The following is a 23,369-nucleotide window of genomic DNA, read 5'->3' as shown; positions in this document are numbered from 1 at the left end:
GATGAGCCACATAGGTGCAAGACGTGATGTGGACCAGGAGCTGTAAGCAATTTTTTGCCATGATGACAGGGTGATTCTTGAGGCTTTCTGTAGGTTTCTTTATTGCTTGGAAGCGTGCTTCTGGGAGAGAAGCTCTGGCCTGTACCAAGTCCAGAACTGCCCTGAAGAATTCTATCCTCTGGACCAGGAAGAAGGTGGATTTCTGTGCATTTATGAGCAGACCTAAGTTCTGGAAGGTCGACTGTATTAGTCTCACATCTGTCTTTACCTGGAGTCTGGATCGACTTTTCATCAGCCAATCGTTGAGGTATGGATAAACCTGAACCCCTTATCTCCTCAAGAAGGCTGCAACAACTGACATGCACTTCGTGAATATCTGAGGGACTGCCAAGTGACAGAATGGGAGTGCCGTAAATTGGTAGTTCATGACAAATTTAAGGAACCTTCTGTGTCCCTGAAAGATGGCAATGTGGAAATATGCGTCCTTTAAGTCAAGGATAGTGTACCAGTCCCCTGAATCCAAGGAGGGAATGATGGAGGACAAGGAGACTATGTGGAATTTCAGCTTCTTTATGAATTTGTTAAGGTTTCACAGATCCAGAATAGGTCTGAGACTGCCACTGGCTTTTGGGATTAGGAAATATCAGGAGTAGAACCCTCAATCCCTTAGCTCTGATCCCACTCTTAAGAGCGATTGCACCTCTTGGGTTAGAAGTTATTTGTGAGAAGGGTCCCTGAAGAGGGATGGGAAGGGTAGGTGGCAAGGAGGGGAACAAAAAAACTGAAGGATGTATCCCACTGCGATCATGCATAGCACCCTATTGAAGTGGGATAACCAGTCCACAAAATCTGAGGAATTTGGATCCATAAACTCTTCCTGGTACATCGTCCTTGAGCGTCCCATCAAAAAGCCTGCTTTGACCCCACGAAGCGTCTGGGAGTGCAGCTACAGATGAAGGCTGTGGGGGAGCTTTCCTGCTGTAGCCCCTGCTCTTCCTGTTGCTATAGTCCTGCCAAGCAGGCGGGAGGAAGATGCAAGTCGTTTGCTGTGGCTATAGCGCTTCCTCACTGGGGCCACAGTATGAAGGCCCAAGGACGTGGCCCTTGACTCTTAAAAACTGAAGTTTGGAGTCTTTCCACTCTGAAAAGATTGACGTATCTTCAAATGGCAGGTCCTGCAAAGTTTGTTGGACCTTCTGCAGCAAGCCCGAGGACAGCCCGATGTGGGTCACACCTTAGCAGCGTCTCTGTGTCCCACTGACCTCAGTGTAGGTGATCAGCCTCTGTTGGTCTTCCTTTGCTTCTTCCTAGGCATCAGTGACAGTGAACGGTGCCTGGGCTCTCTCGCATTCACATCCTTGTTTGGCACCGGGGATGACTGATGGTGCTGAGGTTCCTTAGGCATGGTCGGAGCATCTCACCTTGGTGCTGGATCTGGAGAATGGCACCGGGTGTCCCAAAGTGAAACCAGGGTGCTTCTTACTGAGGCCAACGTACTCGGTGCCGAGTCCAAGTGGCCTTGCTCCAATGGAGGTCAGAGTGCTGCCTCCATGAGGATAGAGTGGAGTCTAGCGTCTCTATTTTTCTTGGTGCAGGCTTAAAATCCCTACACAGCTGAGCTTCTCCATTCCAGCTGCCCCAAGTGTCTGGGGGGTCACTCACAGGCATAGACTTGTGACAAGATTCACAAGGCTTGAAACCTGGAGACTGAGGCATGCCCTGGTTCTGGGAGTGGGCCAGTTAACCCCACTAACAGGGTTCCTAACTAACTAACTTAATAACTGAAACTTAACTAGTAAATACAATCAACTATATACAATAAGAGTAGAGAAAAGTTCACTAAGGAGTACTTGCAACAGCAAGAATGAGCCAAAGTTCCAGCAACTGTTGCAGGCTGTAAGAAGCAATTGGGTGGTCAGCAGGGTCCTTTATACCAAAGCTATGAGAGAGTGACTCCAGGGAGCAGCAGAGCCGACGGATACCACTGAGGTAAAAATCTTTCTCGTGGCGATGCTCATGGCAAGCACACACCTACATTGGAATGGACATGAGCAAGCACTCAAAGAAGAATTACGTTATTGTGGATAGAGCATATAAAGTGTACACAGCACTATACAACCAACCATCAAGCATTCACGCTCCCTGCTTCAAAGGACTCAGTATATAGGCACAAGCTGCAAACAGTACAGAATAACATGCACAAATATGGAATGGCAGGTGGGCCCTCTAATAGGAGCTGGATTCTAGTTTTTGAAGAGAGTGGCAGTTTGGCATATGTTAATTTAGGATTCTCTCACATACCTTTGGGGTGGGGGAGGGGGATACATAGAAAATGAATGGACCTTTTATCTGCTTCATATCAAGAATGACACTTGAGTGGACAAAGGGGAGCAGCAGGAAATATATCTGAAATCCAAAGTTATGGAGAGACCTGGAAGGAAAGCTTAAGCTTTGTTCAGAAGAGGGGGCAGCTGTGTAAATACCGAAGGGGCGGAAGTAAAGCTATAGTCAGAGTAAGGCTACATTTATCACTGTCATCTAAATGTAGATAAATTCAAAATTGCCACCAATAGTACAAGTCACAATATGGATATGCTTTCACGGGGCCATGTTTATACAATAGGAATATTATGCTGACTTTACAAGGTATTAGACACTTTCCAGACCTCATACACATACTGGAGAAAAGGGCAATAAGAAGATAAACAATTAGGTCCAATGAAACTAACATAAAGGACTGCTGAAATTGTGTTTTGCTGATATTGTCACTAGGTATTTTTAGAGATGACATTACACTTATTTTTCTGTCAATATTTAATGTTCATGGAAAGCACTATCTTGATAACCAATTAAGTACTCTAGGACAGCCCAAGCAGTGACCGCTTACTGAGAAAGGTAACGGGTGGGGCTGAAGTAGTAGTTTTCTGTAATGATTAACCTAAATTCTAAAACAGCATGAAGCAGCACATCATATGTCCATTCAATGTGCATATACAATGAACACACACCTTGATTACTCTGAAACTGAGATAACGCTTGTTCAGCATGATGATTTTATATTCATTGGTGCCATCATCCATCACATGGCGGAGGGCAAGCAGGGAGGGAGAGTTGGAAAGGACAGCGCTCCTCCAGGCAGGGTCCCCTTCATGTGCTATAACCAGGTTTTGCTCATGGGACACAATGGCTTCATAGAGGACAGTAGGGTCATCGTATTCATCTGGGGAAGTGAAGTGATCCTGAACTCAAAAATAAAAGCATTATTTGAGAATGGCTCAGTGTCATAGATGCTAAAGGAGTAAAAAAAAGTAGAGATTTCAGACCTCAGAAACTATAAATAATGCATTGAACAAAATTACAATAATCAAAAACAGATTCCCACCATTGTTTAGATGAGTTCAATATCCATCACATCAAATGTTTCTTTAAGTTTGGGGGTGCGAAGGATTTATCTAGTACTGGTAACAGTTAGTTATTATAATTTTTATGCTGATTTTATTGTGTATCTAGTCACATTGCCTACGGAGAGGTTTTGGTTCTAGTAAACTACTCCAGAGCTCAGAAGCCTTGAAGTTTAAAGCCAAAGAAGTAAAATACTGAATATTCAGTGAGAGGCTTCTTTTCAACGGTTGGTCTCATTTACAGTAAGAAAAACAAACACATGAATGTGTGTTCAACACCGACCCGCAGTCACACACTAAAAAGAAATCGAGTTTCAGACAAAACATCCTGTATACTTCATCATGCATTCAAAACATCATACTATTGCTAGCCACATATTTACAGGCCTCATTCAGTATTAAGTTATGGCTCTTTCTGATACAAAAGTACAGATTTAAATTCCAAAGGGCGAAGACCATGTTTAGGTTTTTCTTTTTTTTTGTTTGCTTGTTTTAGTGCCTAGCACAATGAGGCCCCAATCCTGAGTGGAGATACTTCAGAGCATTACCACAATGCAAATGAAAAGTCACCAGTTATCTGTACTATGTATTAGTTCAAAGGGTTGTGTTTAAAAACATTTATATTTGTATGCATATTTGTGTATATTCACTCATTTCTCCATATTCAGGTGCATACTTTGTAGTGGCCTATGTAATATCTTGAGAATATTTCAGGATTCGTAAATTATAATCCTGCCACTTTCACCACAGAACCATAGAATATGGAGTTGGAAGGGACCTCTGAAGGTCATCTAGTCCAACCCCCTACCCAGAGCAGGACCAATCCTCAACTAAATCATCCCAGCCAGGGCTTTGTCATTTATATTACTTTATATTACTCTACTGAAGTTCTTTTCTGCATTTACACCTACCGTTTCTCATTTTATATACACTGCTAAATTAAGACAATTCCATGATCTAATGGAACAAGCTAACTCAATTATTGCTATGCCATTGCATGATAGTTTTTGGTGACTTTTGGACATTGCAGTGATGCAAGCATGCAAGACAGCTGCAGCAGCACAGGAGCCAGCAAACAGAACTGTAAACGGGAGTTTGAGTGGGAATTTGTAAGGTGAGTTTGCGGGGGAAGATTAAGAGCCAGGTAAAGGAACAGACAGGCTAGTGAAGGGAATGTGTGGTGTTTTGGTGCTCGTTGGGGGTTTGTTTTGCTGTGGTGTTTTGGTTTGGTTTGTGTTTCCCAGACTAACAGGACTTAGGTGAGACGGCTATGACAGACACAGAGGTAGCAGTGGTAGTGACCCAAGTAGTGGAAGACACAATGAAGATGACTGGATGTAGAAGCTGTGGCATGTATATGATCCTGGAGGGGGTACCTGAAAATAATTTCATCTGCATGAAGTGCCGCCTGATAGGGCTGATGGAAGAGAAGATCCGAGGATTGGAGATGCAGGAGGAGACTCTGGTTGAGTTTAGAAGGGGGTTCGAGCGGATGATGCAGCAAAGACATGAGGAGGCTGAAGGGAAAAGATCAGACTTGCAGATGGAAACAGGACCGAAGAACTCTGAGGGGATACTGCTGGGTGAGGATTCTCATGTGACTAAGAGAACCAGGCAGAGGAAAAGACTGGCAGTGAAGGAGAAACAGAGCTCAGGAACAGTTTTGCGGAAAATGAAGAAGGGGCACAGCAGGTGGCCACTGAAGGTGAGAGGGCAAGGAAGAAGAGAAGAGCAGATAGTCCTTTAGGAAGAGGGCGAGAGTCAATGGAGATAACACCACCAAATATGAGCTCCAGGAGGATACGGTATGGGTTGCAGAGGATTGCAAGGGACAATAGGAATCAAGAGGACTTGCAGCCAGATGAAACAGGGGATAGACTGGAGAATCACACCATCACAGGAAAAGGCAGGTCTACGTGATTGGGAATTCATTACTGAGAAGAATAGACAGGCCTGTAACAACAGCTGATCCAGAGAACAGAAGGGTGTGCTGTCTGCCAGGTGCTAAGATACGGGATGTGGACCTGAGGCTGAAGAGGATCCTAACGGGAGTGGGAAAGAATCCATTGATTATCCTTCATGTGGGAACAAATGATACGGCCAGATTCTTGCTGGAACATATCAAGGGAGACTATGCCAGGCTGGGGAAGACGCTTAAGGAAATCAAGGCTCAGGTGATCTTCAGTGGGATTCTACCTTTCCTAGAGAAGGGCAACAAAAGTGACACAAGATTATGATGCTCAACAGATGCTCAAGCAGTGGTGCTATAAGGAGGGCTTTGGGATGTATGGCCACTGGAAAGCATTCATGGACAGAGGACTGTTCTCTCAGGATGGACTTCACCTGAGTAAGGAGGGAAACAGACTTCTAGGATGGCAGATGGCACAATTGATCAAGAGAGCTTTAAACTAGGAATTCGGGGGAGATGGTTGGGAGATGTCCAGGTAATCTCCACGCCAGATTTTCTCTTTGAGAGAGAAGAAAACGAAGTAAGAAAGGATACAGCCGTGGGTAGGAGAATGGACATAGGGCAGAAGGGCAGTGTGGATACCAATCTAATAGGTAATATTGTCAGTAGAATGTCTGTGCCTGACATGGGGCACTTAACAAGCGAGGATTTCATGTCCTTAGAGCTATTCAAAACACAGAGAGGGGAAGGAAGAATGATTGAATGAATGAATTCCCAAAAAGGGAACAGGGCCAGTCAGGCAAGCCAATGAGTTTGACGAGGCAGAGATTATACTGTCTTAACTGAACATGGTTTCACCTCAGTTTGATTAGCCCTATAAACATTTAAAACACTGTCTTTAAAAACATATTATAGACTTAGCTAGCTCTACCCAACACACTTATCTTAAACAGGATTTAAAGCTTGCTATGCTGGCCAGGCAAGCTGTGTGGAAAACTGCTCCATATATCACAATTTAATCAATCAGCATGGACATAGCCAAAAAACATACATCCCCCGTTAACCTTATTACCTGATGTAGCTTCAGTGACATGCGTATTCCGGGAACCACCACTTTCCTCAGCAATTCCATGTCAGCAAAGATCCATTCATCTCGGACTGAAGAGATACGGAAGTCGCCCTTAAACAGGGCATGCAGCCCATACAGGAAAGATTCCAAATTACTGTTTGGGATGGAAAGTAACCCCAAAACATTAACATATTTAAAAACCTCCATATACAGCATCCCTTCCTTACATCAGTAGAAATATTGATTTACATAATGTAACACTGAACTGTAGAGACAGGTACAGTTGTGATATTCCTCTGTACACATATGAACATAAGAATGGCCACACTGGGTCAGACCAATGGTCCATCTGGCCCAGTATGTGGTCTCCTGACAGCGGCCAATGCCAGATGCTTCAGAGGGAATGAACGGAACAGGGCAATTATTGAGTGAGCCATTCTCTGTCATCCAGTCTCAGCACCTGGCAGTCAAAGGCTTAGGGACACCCAGAGCATGGCATTGCATCCCTCATCCTCTTGGCTAATAGTCCTCCATGAACTTTTATATATAGGCTTCATGCTTTGAGCAAGGAATGAAGTTCAATTTCAAAACTTGATTAATCTTGCTCATTTTTCAGCAGGTATCATGGACAAGAAAGGCATGAAGGCCCTCCACTTCACCACTCTCAACTTCCATTAGTTAAGGAAGTGAGATGTTCGGCTACAAGTCTTCCGCATCCTTCATTTGCTGAATCTTGGCACATCTTCACTGGATCATCCACAATATTTTGAAGGAGGGTGGCCTAGAGTATCTGTTCATTTTGGGGGTCCATGAAGAACACTGCTTTTGTATGAAGAGTTAGCCATTACCCCAAACCTAGATGTTCGCAGGATCCCCTCCTCCAAAATCCTTGAAAAGAAGAGCGTAGTATTACCTAGACATATGATGGGAAGCAGTCCCCAAAGCTCTCCGCCCCAGAACACACAGTCCGTAACAAAGAGTCACCAAGGAGGAGTCTTTATCTGCATCCAGCGGCTGGTAGTAATAAATACATAAAAAAATAAAGAGTCATGTTGAGAAGATAGGGAGAGATTCATACTATAGCAAAGTGTATGCTGATAGGAGGAGTGACAAAAAGGCAAATACAGAAAGCTACCAGAAATCAACTTCCAGTGGCACTTATGTTAAATAAAAGTGGGTTGGCACTCAGAAGCACCTGAATTCAAATTAGGGGTTCTGACAGTGCTTTGTAAACGCTGCCTTACTAATGAGATTTGTACAAAAAAGCACTACATTTGCCATTTGAATTAGTTGCAAGCTGAATGAATGTACATACTATCCTGCATGCATACTCTGTTCTGGAATTCTAGGTTTGATTCATAAAAAGACTAGTCTTGATGAACAGAGATGTAACAGGCATATTAATGGACCAGGCATACATCTCTCACTTAAAAGTTAATATATATTTGTGAGTTTACTTCAGAAGTATGTAGACTGCTTCCACTCATCAAAACACCCAGAGCAAAAAGCCATTTGTGTGATGCTTTGTAAAGCAACATTACTGATGTAGCACTTCATTATAAAGATAATTCTCTTGGCAGTAAAATGTCGTGTATCCAAGTTATTATATCTGCTTTCCACCACCCGCACAAAATAATTGCCAAGTGATGATCATGTAATACAGGCAGACAGTTTTCTTTGATGGCCATTCTCCACATCTAAAAAAGGTTTCAAATATTATACTTCCTAGAAGAGGCCTCCTTTTAGTCACTTACCTCCAGTGGAGCTCCCCAACTCTAAAGACCCAGGTACATCACTAAATCGAAAAGGATCAGGAGATGCTTTTACCCACTCCCTGAAAGACCACATCTATCCATGGTCAAACCACACATTTGAGAATTTAAATAAGCAGCCAGATGCCAGTGTAATTCTCTAGACACACTTTTGTATAAACTTCCTTAAAAGGGTGCGGGAGGTTTGGAGAGATGACAAAGAGGCTAGGAGATGAAGTGCTCATCTGGATGAAGTGGTCCAGAGAAGAGCTTCAAATTTGACCATGAGGTACCTAGCAATGCTTTGAGCAGTTGATTTTACGTACTATAGAGGAAATTATTTTGCAGTTAGGGTTGTTTTGAACATTATGGAACCATGGCTATTCTAAGATCATTCTTCTCTGCCTAAACAGAGGCCCAATCAAGCCAAATTATATTGTGTGATTTGGTCGCCTCTTCCTTTCCCGAGTGCACTTCCAACTACATAATACACTACTTGCAATCTAAGACTAATTTGAACTTTGGTCTCAAGAGATCAAGCTCAAAGCATTAACTCATCAACCCAAACCCAATGTAACACTTTCCTACAAATCAATTTGAAATATAAGTTTCAATAGACAGTTAAATCCAATGCTACCAAAGAACATATGTAAGAGACTTTCCTAGAAAAGTTTAATAGTTCTGGTCACTCAGTCATGCTTACCTTTTCTCTTCGGGAGCAGCAGTACTCTATCCAGTTGAGGTAAGTCATACAGAAACTCTCTCTGGAGACCCCTGCTAGATGGTGGTCATAATCCTCATCAATATTTGGATTAAATGTAGGGTCCACATCAACATAGTTGCAGTCTGCACATGGCTGTAATCCTTCCTGCATTGTCTCATTAGCTAACCATTCCTCCAGCTTGGGGGAGGTTGTGACATAATAGATAATGCCCTGAAATGGTACAAGTTGAAAATATTATGACCTATACTACATATCCAGGAAATAATTTAAATCTAATTTGTTGTATTAAATTGTGTATTTCTCTGTTACACACGAGGATGGAAATAGCACCCCACACTGTTTGAAAGTGCACAGGTTTAATTAGTGCGGGATTTGTGACAGGCCTGTTTGTTTAGTATGTTTTTTAAAAAGGACTGAATTTAATGTTTTTAGTTAAGAAAAAACAAACTTCAAGCTCTTCTGGCAGCAAAGAGCCTTCTAAATGTGAACCATAAGTCTGACAAGTGTTTCAAGGCCAGATTTATTTACCCCTCAGAAGTATGAAAGGTTATGATCGTATTTGAGACAGTCTGCATATCAATCTTTTGAAGAGATCGAGGCCTGTTGGCTCAGGGTGACCAGTGAAGATCTGGCAACTATCATCTTTCTGCAGAAAGAGACATTTTCCACGGAGTCTTTGGCCAATATTTTCCCTCTACCACTGTTATGCAGTGATGTGCATGACAGTGGCCTTCTGCCCCCACTCCTCCATCCCAGAGGTAGCTGAATTTCAAAGATGGTGCCTGTACATACTTAATAGAGAGTTTTGGGATTGAAGAGATCACAAGTGTAATTTCCTATCATTAACACAAAACAGTATTTACTTGCATCCTTTGCAAGCAATGAGAGCATGGCAGGCTCCATACATTCCCCCAGGTTCAAAAAGGCCCATTTTAGTTTTGGATTTGCAATAACTAATTACAGAAATATTTTTAACAACATTTTCCTGCACTCTTACTGCAAATAACCTTAACAAAAGGTGCACTGACCCAGATCTAAAACAAAGAAAATGATTGTTCAAAGCTATCAATCGAACAGCAAGGAGGAGTTTTGGGGTTTGGATATTATGTAGTGGTGGGGGGACGGGACTTTCTTCCTTCTTTGGCTCTGTCCTGGCCAAATTCATATTTGGGTAATTACCTTCTGTACCCTAAGCTTCCACTGATGTTTCAGTTGGATACAGGAGTCATTCTCTGTCCTAGATTGTGTTACATGGCTGTCCAAATGTGAAAACAGATGTTACATTTACCACAAGGCATGTCTACATTTGGAGCTGGATGCGTGATTCTCAGCTCGAGGAGACATACTCACACTAGCTCCTTGCACTATAAATAGGGCCCTACCAAATTCACGGTCCATTTTGGTTAATTTCATGGTCAGAGGATTTTTAAAATCATAAATTTCATGATTTCAGCTATTAAAATCTGAAATGTTACAGTGTTGTAATTGTAGGGGTCCTGACGCAAAGAGGAGTTGGTGGTGGTGGTGGGGGGAGGTTAAAACGTTATTTTGAAAGTTTAGTTGGTCCTGCTTTGAGCACGGGGTTGGACTAGACCTCCTGAGGTCTCTTCCAACCCTAATCTTCTATGATTCTATAATTGTAGGGGGACTTGCAGTACTGCTACCCTTATTTCTGTGCTGCTGCTGGCGGCAGCGCTGCCTTCAGAGCTGGGCAACTGGAAAGCGGCGGCTGCTGGCCAGGATCCCAGCTCTGAAGGCAGAGCCGTCATCATCAGCAGCAGCACAGAAGTAAGGATGGCAGGGTATGGTATTGCCACCCTTACTTCTGCGCAGCTGCCTGCAGAGCTGGGCCCTCAGTCAGCAGCTGCCACTCTCTGGCTGCCCAGCTCTGAAGGCAGCCGTGCAGAAGTAAGGGTGGCATAGTATGGTATTGCTACCCTTACTTCTGCGCTGCTGCTGGCAGGGTGTTGCCTTCAGAACTGGGTGCCCGGCCAACAGTTGCCACTCTCCAGCTGCCCAGCTCTGAAGGCAGTGCAGAAGTAACTGTGGTAATACCGGGACCCTCCTAAAATAACCTGTAACCCCCCAGCAACTCCCTTTTGGGTCAGGACCCCAAGTTTAAGAAACGCTGGTCTCCCCTCTGACACATTTTTCATGGCTGTGAATTGGTAGGACCCTAGCTATAAATCACACCCCCAGCTCAACGTGTAGACATACCCTCAAACCAGCTGTTCTCCTTTGGTGAATGAGAGATTCGTGTATTCATAGCTTATATCGCATTGTGTAATCCTCCACTTGAAAGACACTATATATACACAAAGTGTTAACAGTTCATGCTTCCAATTCCCCAAAATAACATTATGTTAAAGGACAGCTGAATTCTCCCACAGCCGCGATTGCTAGGTGCAGAGCCATACCTTCACATAATAAGTGGTGAGAATTTTCCGAAGATCAAAGACTTGAAGCATAGAAGCGGCACTGTTGTCTGTGATGCTGTAGCCTTCCAGAACATACTTTGTCACAAGCACTTCCCATGCCAGCCAGCGTTGGCCAAAGGTAGTATTGAATGAAAGCATATGTGGGATGTGGCCAGGTTCACAACAACAAAACCCTTCATCTTCCTCTACCCCCTCAGTGATGGCCTCTACTTCTCGTTGCTGACAGTAAGTGCCTTAGGGGATGTTAAGAAAAGTAAGAATTTAGATGACTAATTTGAAGATAATTGATATTTTAAAAAGTTTGAGAGAATACATCACAAGTTATGTTTCTGTTAATAGCAGGTAAATTAAACTACTGTTTCTAGCTTAACTATTTAATGAAAAAAATTAAAATTGCTTAGTTTTAATTTACCACTCTATATTCAAACATGCAACTCAGGTATAGGAAAAGAGAGTAAGTGTCAATCATTGTACCTGTAATACATTAAAATGTAATGAGAAACCTATATTAGCTCTGTTATAGAATTCTGTGTCCCCTCTTATGTAAGTGAGAGAAAACCAGAGACCCTGAAGCCCAAGTTCAAAGCCACTGGTTTAGAGAACCAAACTGTAAATAAGTTAAACTTTTCAAAAAAGAGTCAATTTGGCAAGTCAATCAAATGGGTAATCAAAGCACAGAACTCTTACCTCTGAATTCAAGCCCCCTCAGCTGGAAGGTAACCAGACCATTTCCTATCTCTATAAGGTGTACTAGTGCATTGAGGTAGTCAGAAGCTAGGATGAAGCAGTCCCCAGTACTGTAGTTCCCCCACCGCCCCAGCAACAGGTCTCCACACAGGCTGTGCTGAAGGGAACGGGTTAAATGCTCATAGAAGATTGAATTCAGGTTGTTATCATCTGAACCTACAGGAAAAACCCAAGCTTCTATCAATTAAAACTTGTACTTTGCCATCAAGAAAATATAGGAGTGAATGTAATGTTATTTCAAAGATCTCAATCTCTTTTTATGGAGGCAACTATTCAACTAACTGAAATTCATTCTGAATGGATTGATAGGTTAATCAGTTTTGGTTTTTTGTTTGTGATCTCCAAGCCACTCCTTCCGTTTCACTCACACTACTCCCATATGCCTCACTCCATGCAGTGTTTTATGCTTAAGAACGTAGGCACAAAGGAATCAAGCAGCTATCAGCAGCACTACTTTAGGATGCAACCGCCCTGGTACCTAGACACCCTTTAAGCAGTGCTCCATTCCCAAACTGCCCTTGTTCATAGCACTCAGAAACCCCACAGAAAACAAAACAGCTGTGCGGGTACTGCAACAGGAAGGGGAGAAGTAGGTAGGCATAGAAAGAAGAAAAACAAGGCAGAGTATATGGTACACCTCTACCCCGATATAACCTGACCTGATAGAACACGGGTTCACATACAACGTGGTAAAGCAGGCCTCCCTTCCCCCCCCGGGTCTGGGAGGCAGGAGCTGTGGGGGGGCACTTTTGGGGGCCCCGTAGGCACAGAGTGGCTCAGGTGATTAGCAGGGGGCTGGGAGCAATCCGCTCCACTTCCCTCACCCCGGCCCGTGCCGTGTCGCTCGGAGGAGGGGGCTTGGCGAAAGGGATCCCCCGCTGCACTCACCGGCAGCAGCGGAAGCGGAGCAGCCCGGCCCCAGCCTGCTCCACTCTGCCAGCTCCCAGCCGCGGCACTACTCTTCCTGCCATCGGTGAGTGCGGGGGGCGTCCTTTCCCCAACCTCCACCCACTCACCAATGGCGGGAAGTGTTCTTCACAGGTGCTGTGTATATAAATGCACACAAGTCAAATACTTTAAAAGAAACCCAATTATAAGCTGAGCTACGTGTACTACAGTCATATAACATTCAGTGTAGGAGGTGAACCTCACCTTGATATACAAACAAATTTTTATTTCTGTCATAAGGAGTTCCCAGACACAGAATGGAAGTTGATGTGTGTCCCTTTCATGTTAGTAATATCTGTACATGACAGACTCACACCTCCACTGTGTACCATTTCAACCAAAAAGCAGGAGTATTACCTGGATTTCTATCAAGCTGGGAAGCGAGTCTTGTGTTTGAATGGTCCACACGCTTTGTGCTGAAGACAACAAAATTAAAACAAAAACATATTTAAGAGTTTTTCGTACGACAGGAGAATACAGAGAACGGAGTTGTAAATGATGCTGTACCAAAGAAAAGATTTTTTTAGAATAGCTTTGAAAGCTTTGCCTGCAATTCTTCTTTACATTCAACTTAGAATCCTGCCCGTACATAACAATGCCTTTTAGCCGTAGTAGTGTTAGAATCTAATACACCGAAGCTCTCACCTTTGCCCACAAAAAGCCAATTAAGGTAGATAGTTTCTAAGTTCTGCATGAAGTTTTAGCTATGTTACTTGCATTGAAGTCAATAGAAGTAGCAAAGCTAACACTTGGCTGCGCTCAAAGTTGACTTTTCAGCGTGGCACTAGTAGTTAAGAAGCATAAGTGCTGCTCCATTTTAGTTCTCCTCACCCAAAAACTGCCATTATGTTGGCTGAAGGAGAAACCCAAATTTGTACACCAGGTTTTAAAAGCAAGGTCTTGAAAGTATTCAACTCTGACAAGTGGGTTTCATTGATATTTATTGCCAGTGACTCGACATGAAACTTGCTCATTTTACATGTGAAATGATTTTCCCCTTAAATGCTAGTACTACAAGCTCATCCTGCCGTTCCTGGGTTTTTTCTGGCTCAGGTAACATCAACAATAAAAGATTCTTACCGCAATGATACCTGCACAACCCCACTGTTTCAGTCTAAGGGAAGGTTTAATTGAAGGTACTATCTTACCTGAAGAATCTTTTATATTGGTGGTGGTGCATAAGCCAAGAACTGACATCGACTAAGATATGAGGATGAGTTTTTGGCTTTGGGAGTTAGGAAAAAAAAGTTTTACCTGTAAAATGAGCAAATGTGAAGTGGAGTTACTAATACAAATAAGGAACCCTCAAATGCCCTTTGTATACAGTCACTTTTCAGACTCAATTTTCCCTTAAAATTTCTGTCATTTTGGAGCTTAAATTATTCAGTGTAGTGTAAATAAAAGCTATATGACAGGAATGAAGTGTAAGCACTGTCAGTGTTGAAACAGCTGCTATGATGTTTCAGAAAAATAATATACTTGTATGAAAGTATTAAAAGCCATGAACAAGTTCTCTCTAAAAAAAAAAAATCATAGCACCTAGAAATACAGCAAAACAAAAAGACCACATTCAGTCACAGCTTTCTCTATTAAACAGAGCTGAGATAGCTTCTTAATGGCTTAACTTCACCCACTTGTAGTCTCTTTCCCAGAATTTGACAGGTCTGACATATGAAGTGATGAATATTGCACTTCCCAGAAAGGGGTTCAGTGGGGTGGAGAAGAAAGCTGACACAGCCGCTTGGACAAACAACATTGCAGAATCTGTGGGGTGACAGGGTTAAGGAAGCCAAGACTACCGTGTGGTTCTTTTGCAATGTCACCAAGCTCTTATGTAGCACTTTAAATCATCAGATCTCAAAACGCTTTACAAAAAGGAAAGTAAGTATCATTATCCCCATCTTAGAGAGGGGAAAGTGAGGCACCGATGTTGGCACCAAGTAAGAACAAAGCAAGTTCTCCCAAGTCCCTCATGTATTATATAAAGGAAAAAATTATTCCGCAATAAGGGGCACCATTTTTTTTTTTTTTTTGGCAAACAGGAAAAACAAGACTAGAATTGCACATGGCAACTCTTATTCTGGAACTTCTGTATTAAATGAGAATCAACACCTGACCCAGGACAGTCAACGAAGTGCAAGTCTCTATCTGCGGATAAGACGCTTGAAACTATGAACTACAGACTGGAGATAATTGTTGAAAAAAGGGAAATGTTGGTCAGTCCTACAATTTTTCCAATGGAATAACCTAGTCTAGGTCTTTTCTGTGATGGAACTGTTCTAGTTTTACTAGTATATCCAGACGGCAAGTGCATATAGTTGTCAATCACATTCATTAGGCAGGATAACGTATTCTCTAGGTTTAATTAATTAAGAATAATACAGTAAGAGTCAAAGTATAAATAGATGTAATTAACAACAAGTTGGAATCTTCAAAGGATACGCGGCACAGCAAAGGGCTGGGCAAAAGCATGGAAAGCAGATCCCCAGGTGATCTGCCAAGGAGCGATATAAGTATACACAAATCTCAATTTATAAAAGAGTTCCCAAAGCTAGAGAGAAAAGGGGAGAAGATAAAATATATAAATCATTTTGTGACTTAACTAAAATCAGAGTGTTTTACATATGAACTTCTCAACGGAAAATGCATATAATTTTGACTTGCAGTAAGATATACACTTACCAATATAATTTTGTATTAATTTGTTAAAAACACTCCTTTATATAGATATTGAACAATCACTACAGTAAAACAGATAAACATTAAACGAGTCTCAAACTACAGTAGAACATAATTTTGGGAAAAAAGTAAACAGTTTTAGTCATAAAACTAGAACCAAATATTGGGCTAAAACACAGTTTCCCCCATCAATCTCATTGGTTCACTATCAGTGCTTTGGAAAACTACTGGTCTTGTAAGCACTTGAACTGGTCTGCCGAAGTGCATCTAGCCATACTAAATCACATAATTCACATCTTCTCTGCTCCAAGGAAGTGCTGGGACTTTAAAAGAACAGATACCTTAACACATGCCAAGGCCAAAACATTAATACTGGGAAGCAGAGATTCCCAGCTATCCAATAGTATATGGTCATTTATTCATAGCATGGATGACCTGGGAGATTACATAACCACCAGTAGGATTTTCATTCCTTGGATTCTCAAATATGATGATCTGAAATACTCAGTTTCAGGGTGTGTAATTTTGTGTAAAGTTACCTTGCTGAAGAGTATGGACATGAAGAAGAGGTCAAGCAGCATGGTCTCAGAAAAACTTTTGTAGTCAAATGTAAAGAAGAGCACTGTGAAAACAACAGTGACATACTGGCAGGTTGGGTTGCTGAAAGAGGAACGCAACAACTTCAAACCAGCTATGGTGATCATTAAAGCGCCAATCCTACAAAAGGAGCACAGAAAGAAAAGTTACTCATCTGCAGTCTACTGCTTACCTGCTGTTAAGCAATTGCAATTTCTTCACATTCAATGCTTAATAGACATGTTAATGTTTCTTTAGGTTATGACTATAGTCTCTCCTTCATTATTCTGAATTCAATCAACATTCTACAATAACAATATTAGCACAGTCTGTGGGATAGTCTTCCTAAGAGATCTAGCAAAAAACCCACGTGTGACAGATGTGGAGCTGATATGTAATGATGTCATGAATACTGAGAGGCAATAATTTTATGAACACTGTGACAGGGTCAAGGAAGGAACGTTTATTGTGCACTGGTCATTAGAATTTGCTGTATGATACTGGACTAACCTATATTGGGGTGATGGAATATCATACACCTATAATGCTCAAATTCAATGAGGTTTGTGTATGAAGATGAGACAATGGCTTCCCAGACAAGAGCTCCCCAGAAAACACTTGAAAGACAATGAGAAAAGCTGTTAGCTTCAAGGATCCAGACTCCAGTGAGTTGCAAACCATTTTCTGCAAGAACTGGGAGTTACTCAATTAAAGAGCTACAAACATTTCAAGTGTTATTTGATTCCTACAAAACTAAGGAGGCAACTGGCTGACCTGGAGAGATTCTGCAGAGGGAATTTAAAGAAGTTAAGTCTTCCCAGATCCCCAAAGCCTTAGGGAAAGGCTAGATATGCATACAATCAGTTTTGTTGTTTTAAGATCTGTTTTCTCTAAAAGGCTGTTGTTCTAAATAAATATCATCTTGCTTTAAGGAGGCCATTTGGTCACTGTATTAACCTTTGATATATCTCTCTGAGGGACCAGAGCCACAGTCAGACCTGCTGGAATAATCACAGTGCCAACCGAGTGCAGTAAAGGCCAGTCTGACAGCAGAACTCCTCTGTGGTTCCAAACGGCGCCACATGACAACTAAAGGAGAAGTGAGAGGTGCATTTAGCCTAGTAACTATGACATCATGGCTTGGGTTTTTTTTAAGATTTAAATGGACAAAATACCAGAGGGATTATTTCTGCATTGGCATGGATAAGCTGGATGGTAACAGAACTATTCTATCTCCGATATCTGCAATTTGATACATTTCCAGAAAATTCTGTGGCTTGAAATCTGCATAGCATTTGACATGAGCTGAGGGGTCCTTTTTAACAAATCAGAAAACTCAATTTTATGATTTCTGCATTTTAAAAGTTTACATATTCATTCAGTACAAGCCATATGGTGATCCAGACATATACGCTTGCCAGGTACTGACACTAGAAACTAGTTATTACTACTTTGCTTTAATTGCAACTCGTATTAACTATACTTCCACTGCAGCTGTCAATTATGACGCCCTTTGCCATTTTCTTCCACCATATTGGGTACACTCAAGTTACTGACAATCTTTTCTACTTACTCTGTGTCCAGTTTCTTTGGACTAGCAATGTTCTTGGCACTGCTGCTGAGCTCATTGAGGACTATCAGTGGGTAGATAACATTCTTCTCCACAAAGAGGAGCCACACATGAAGTTTCTCAAACCACATTACATGGGCAGCATCTAACAGGACAGCAAAAGAGGATATCACAGATTATACTAGGGGCCTAAATAGCTCAGGAGATTTGTAATAGGATGCAGTTCATTTCAGCTCCAGATCAGTGGTTCTAAACCAGTCTAGGTCATCTGACACCAAAAGTACTGGCCCTCTGGCAACTGTCAGGTGGCACACACAAAGATTTGGTAATCTTTAGTAGTGAGGCAATATGTGAATAACTGCTCTCTCCCTGCCAGTTTCAGCAGAGAAGCCAAAGACTAATAAGGATTCTCAGACTGAACTACCTTCTCATCCATAAAAGCAATCCTTCCAAGTCATGGCTGAATGTCATCGGAGAGAAGCTTGCACTACCGTATCTGTATAAAGTTGCCCATAGTTTTGGATTTTGGTAAATGTTACAGTTTCTGCATATCAGCAAACATGAGTTACTTTTCTGAAGGGATGGAAGCTGTTACCATAGCTACTGATCAAATTACATTTCATTTTGATTTTAAAATGTTTTTCCACCCATATTTGAATTAAAATGCTTCAGACATATGTTCCTACAGTCTAGAAGAATTTAATTATCCTGCAATTATAAACTGACAACTAATAGCCTCTTTTGATCTTTTATATTAACTGCAAAAAAAAAAATACAACATTGTTATTATTGACAGCAACACACACACACACACACACACACACACACACACAGAGCTATGGGGAAAAAAATCAAGGTTATAGGACAGCACACACAGAGGCCTGGAATCAGCTCTGGATTATGTCAGTTTTCAATTATGCCCCTCCCTCAGTGATATCAAATCCGCTGGGAAGAGGCTGCAGAGCTACAAGGTGGCCACGACCTCCCCATCACCAGAGAAGTCCACAGGGGTTCACAACAGTCAGAAAAGTGGGAGGCACTAGCCAGGAAATGAGTGAGGATAGCTGAGACCTACTGATTCAAACACATTTCCACTGCAGCCTTTGGTAGCAAGGCTTCTTTGGAGCCTCCAACAGAAATTAAAGTTGCTCCTCTCCCAAAGCAGAACCCTTAGGGAGGGCAGACTACTGCCTGCCCGCCCTACCTCAGGTGAATTCTCTCTGCTGTGCAAGGGGCCAAGCCAGGGTACATTACGATCTGTAAAATTTCATATTGATGTATAGCTTTAATTTTGCATATACATGTAGAAAAAAATATGAACATTAGTATGTGAGACAATATTACAAACATGTGAGCACTGCAGCCTAATTATAATTCCTGCTGGCAACAAAAGTGTTTCTCAGTTTGTGTGCATGTTAATTCTCAGCCATAAAATTGTATTTAGGTAGGTTTTTTTCCATCAAAAAAATCTGATATCAAATCAAGAGACTGACTGTATTTATTTGAACATGTAATCACTGAAATAATGGAATTTAAAACTGCAGCTATGGGTACTGGTGCTGAGACAGCAATGTACCTGGCTGAAGTGCAGGTTAATCAGAAGACCACAAATGCATTCTGGTGTGAGATGAAGTTTTAGATACAAATCTGACAGCCCTTCTAGAACTATGTAAAGAAACAAGATACTTGTTTGCTATAAATTTATTTCATCTTCTTTACTACTCAGCTATCTACTAATTCCTATTTACAGAGCTACTAGAATGTTATTGACCTTGCTGTTCTTATTTGCCATTAAATGACTCATACAGGTGATAGTACAATTTGCTGCTTCTTGCATGCAATGCTAGGTTTGGTTCAGGTTAACACTGAGATGTGTGAACTAATAAACTTCAGTAAAAATTGTTTTTTACCTCTAAGCCTGGCTGCCTGTGAACGCAAGATCTGAATGCAGAATTGGACTGTTCTCTGATGTATTTTCACTAGCCCAATTCAGCAATTGGAGCAGGAACTAGGAGTCAGGAAACTCAGGTTCTATATAGATTTTTCCACTGGCTTGCCATGTAATCTTGTTTAAAATATTTAGGCACTGATCAACAGGGACAAATGCTTATGCAAATACACTCCACAGCACGTGCAGTAAGGCTCCACTAAAGCCAAGGGGGATGCATACAAGCTGTCGGGGGTCCAACCACACAGACTGGCTTGCAAGAATGGGGCCTTAGGTTTTGTCTGTTTTCCCACTTATAAGTGGGGGTAATAATTTTCACCTTTATAAAGGCTTTTGAGATCCTCACATGAAGGATACTACTGTATGTAAATATAAACTCATTTTAACACTTTTTGCAAGGTTTTTTTGGGTTAACTGGGGTATAATTTGCTACCTTTTAAAAATGGCAGTTCCTTACAAAACAAGTTTCATAAAAAGTTTCATTAATAAAAGAAATAAAATGGAGGTGCATTTGTTAGATGTATAGTGCAGATAAATGTATGTTTAAGCATGTATATATGTGCAGTTTCACACTTAGTACCCTTTTAAACAAATATAACGCACTGTACTATAGTCTATTTTCAGATGTTTGGCTGTTATTTCCCAATTAAATTTCTAGAAACATGCCAAAAGCATTAGTCTTTAATACGGACCAAGATAGCAAGCTGAAAGTATACAAGTGGGTCTGAAACATCTAAAATAAAAACAATTTAAACCCTCCTAAATGTTGAAAAAAAGTCACTGAAAAAATATGTTTGCCAAAATGTTGCAAGAGAAGTTTCAGCACATGGAGTTTTTGACACTTGTAAGACCCCAATAACAAGGACTCAATGCAATTGCATTCATCATAACAATAGCATTGTTAATGTGACGCCATCATTACTACTTACTAAAGATACATAAAATGCCACAGGATCAAACAAGGCATGCTGAGCTAGGAAAGAATTAACACTGTCAATCAGAGACCCTGAAACATTTAAGCAATGACAAGTTATAAAGCAAAAAGTTAAAGTAAAGTAATGGTTAATATAAACTGCTCAACCAATAGAGCAAATTCAAAAAAAATTATTGATACTTACTTCGGACTTCAAATTGATAATACTCCTTGGTTTTCAGCAATGAGTGAGAGAAACAGTGCCAAGGAAGCTGCTTTCGGAGTTGAGGCAGCACATAATGGGTTAAAAATCCTACTGAGCCCACCAACGCATACAAAATATAGCTAAGGACAGGCTAAAGAAAAAGCAGAGTTGAATAAAAGATAGGTTCTCAGTCTTATAAACAAGAAGCAAATCAGTTAACAACTTGATGTTTTCTATAACCTTTATAAATCAGCCTAAAAGCACATCTGGACTGCAATTCCCCTTTTAATATGAGAAAGAATGTTAACTGTACGAATGTAAAACAACAAGGGTTGTCTCAGAAGATAACACTTCTAAGAGAGACAGATTATTCTACTTTTGATCTTCCCTGAAGACTGGGTTGCTACCTTTTCTTCTATAGTACTTCTGATCTTCTTTCATAGACAGTTGTTTCTGATTCTTCTGCATTTCTTCTCTAAAATGGCAAAACTATTATCCTTGAAGGAGAATTTCTGCTAGATAAAAAGGAGGTCCAAGTGCAGAAGAGACCGATCCTCATTCTGGATGATATTTTTAAGATTTCTCTTGAAGAAGAGTTGAACAGCACCCTCTTACTGAAGTATACCCTTTACATACTGCAATAACACATCACCTCCAGGTATGTGAGCGCACTGCTGTTTAAGAATTTTACAGTAACACAGTATCTGTACAGACATGAAAACAATGAGAAGTCCAGTGCCACCTGAAAGACTAACAGATTTATTTGGGCATAAACTTTCATAAGCCCATGAAAGCTTATGCCCAAACAAATCTGTTAGTCTTTAAGGTGCCACCGGACTCCTCATTGTTTTTATGGATACAGACTAACATGGCTACCCCTCTGATATTTAGAGACATGGGTATGCATTTTACATTACAGCAGTGCCTACTGCGAGAGCTAAATTGCGGTTATGAATCATATTTTCATGGGTAGCAAGACGGCAGTGAATTCACAAAGTTAAAACTTTTCATAGGGGTCTGTCTAGAAGCTCATTTTCAAATTTCTGATGTCTTTGGTCATTTAAAATAAACCTGAGTGTAATAAACTATTTAGTTAACTCAACAGCAGATAACCAACTTTCTTAGTTGGGGATGGAAGCCACATTCATCAGGGATGGGTGGAGTTTGGGCTTTCCCTGGAAGAGAGGTCTGCTTTAGCAAAAACTAGTGTGGATGTGGTCATCTCTACTCAACTAGAAGGACCCTCCATCTGAAAATGTTTAGATTTAAAAATAAATTGACAAATGCTTAAGAATAGCCTCTCCATTTTTGTAATTAGAGAGAGCAATAGAATACTGGAATCCTTCCAGAATTTATGCCATTTCTTTTCTTCGCATTATTTGGAACAGTGATGCTAGACAAACAAATTAGACATTCTAGTTCTTCCAGGTAGCCAAAATCCAGCACATGTCATCTGTGTAGCAACTTGGCCCGTCATATTTGCCCTAGCAATTTGATCTTTTGCTCAGAGTGAAAGTTATATTTGCTTTCAATACTGTAATCAAACTAGACAGTTTCAGAAGGTTTCTCCAGCTACTTAGGCAGCCACTCTGGTGTGTAAACAGCAAATTCCGCCACTGGATCTGCTTAGACAGACTCCTTCACCCACACAAATCCTGTTGCACAATGTGGCCTAAGTCACATGTCAAGCTGAAAATATTTAAGTGTATTCCGAAGCATATGCTAATGATAGCTAGGCTGATAGGTGGAAACTTAGAATGCAACTGTAAGGAAAGGTCTCCTGCCCCCACTGATACCCTGCGAAGAACCATCCCTCTACCCCCCACTTCCATCCCATGGGAGATGGACACTGTCTAGGAGCCACAACAGGTGAAACCCTTTTGAACCTTTTTGTCAATTTACTCTCTCCCTTCTCTAGAATGAGCTTGTAGGTATTTCTGTGGGTGGGCAGAGTGAAAGAAGGGCACTTTATCGAAAAGAGTGGAGCACTTAGAGAAGTAGAAGTGGGGAGGAGGGGAAGAAAAGGGAGAGGAACATTGGGGAGACAAAAAAATTGAGATTTAAAAAGGTCTTCACGGCAGGTATTAGTCACACTGTATGTCTGAACAGCACCTTGTGTAAGTCATGCCCCAAGCCCAAATGGGGCCATTGGGTACAACCATAAAAGAGTATTAAATAGTAGCATTAGCAAAAAGGCATCTACAAGAAAAGAGAAAGTACAGGTATTTTATAAATTGTGAGGCATAATGCAATAACTTACCTGCAAAACTGTGAATACTGTACTGACATGAATTGCAAAATAGAGTACACCAATGACGAGGCACACTATCAGGTCAGATTGTAACCGTTCATTCTATGGAATAAAAAGAAAACAGCTTAGAGGACATAAATTTTGGTACTCTTCTTCCAGACCTAGGGTCACCTCCACTTACCTCTTAAAGGAATATGGGGTGCTACTGTCAAAAGATTTCAGCGCTGGCCTAAATCTGCT

The 23,369-nt window shown here is 41.3% G+C and overlaps 1 protein-coding gene across 8 annotated transcripts in view; it reads right to left on the bottom strand.

Annotated features, from left to right (window-relative positions):
- PCNX1 (pecanex 1) overlaps window positions 1–23,369 on the bottom strand; it is a 132,231-nt gene that overhangs the window by 27,766 nt on the left and 81,096 nt on the right. For 7 of the 8 annotated variants that reach the window (XM_078853321.1, XM_078853319.1, XM_078853320.1 and 4 more), the window contains 13 exons: window positions 23,139–23,231; window positions 20,879–21,029; window positions 17,816–17,957; window positions 16,206–16,383; window positions 15,430–15,538; window positions 14,622–14,751; window positions 13,345–13,403; window positions 11,980–12,195; window positions 11,272–11,525; window positions 8,834–9,064; window positions 7,293–7,393; window positions 6,383–6,533; window positions 3,009–3,239 (listed from right to left, as the gene is read on the bottom strand). In XM_078853321.1, coding sequence (XP_078709447.1) covers window positions 3,009–3,239; window positions 6,383–6,533; window positions 7,293–7,393; window positions 8,834–9,064; window positions 11,272–11,525; window positions 11,980–12,195; window positions 13,345–13,403; window positions 14,622–14,751; window positions 15,430–15,538; window positions 16,206–16,383; window positions 17,816–17,957; window positions 20,879–21,029; window positions 23,139–23,231 — 2,046 coding nt within the window. The remainder of the gene's footprint in view (window positions 1–3,008; window positions 3,240–6,382; window positions 6,534–7,292; window positions 7,394–8,833; window positions 9,065–11,271; window positions 11,526–11,979; window positions 12,196–13,344; window positions 13,404–14,621; window positions 14,752–15,429; window positions 15,539–16,205; window positions 16,384–17,815; window positions 17,958–20,878; window positions 21,030–23,138; window positions 23,232–23,369) is intronic. The other variant, XM_078853322.1, reaches the window with a different exon arrangement.

Source organism: Lepidochelys kempii, chromosome 6 (genome assembly GCF_965140285.1).
Source record: "Lepidochelys kempii isolate rLepKem1 chromosome 6, rLepKem1.hap1, whole genome shotgun sequence".
NCBI lineage: Eukaryota > Metazoa > Chordata > Testudines > Cheloniidae > Lepidochelys > Lepidochelys kempii.
Note: the sequence above shows the minus strand (reverse complement) of the source record. Positions and strands in the feature narration are given on the sequence as shown.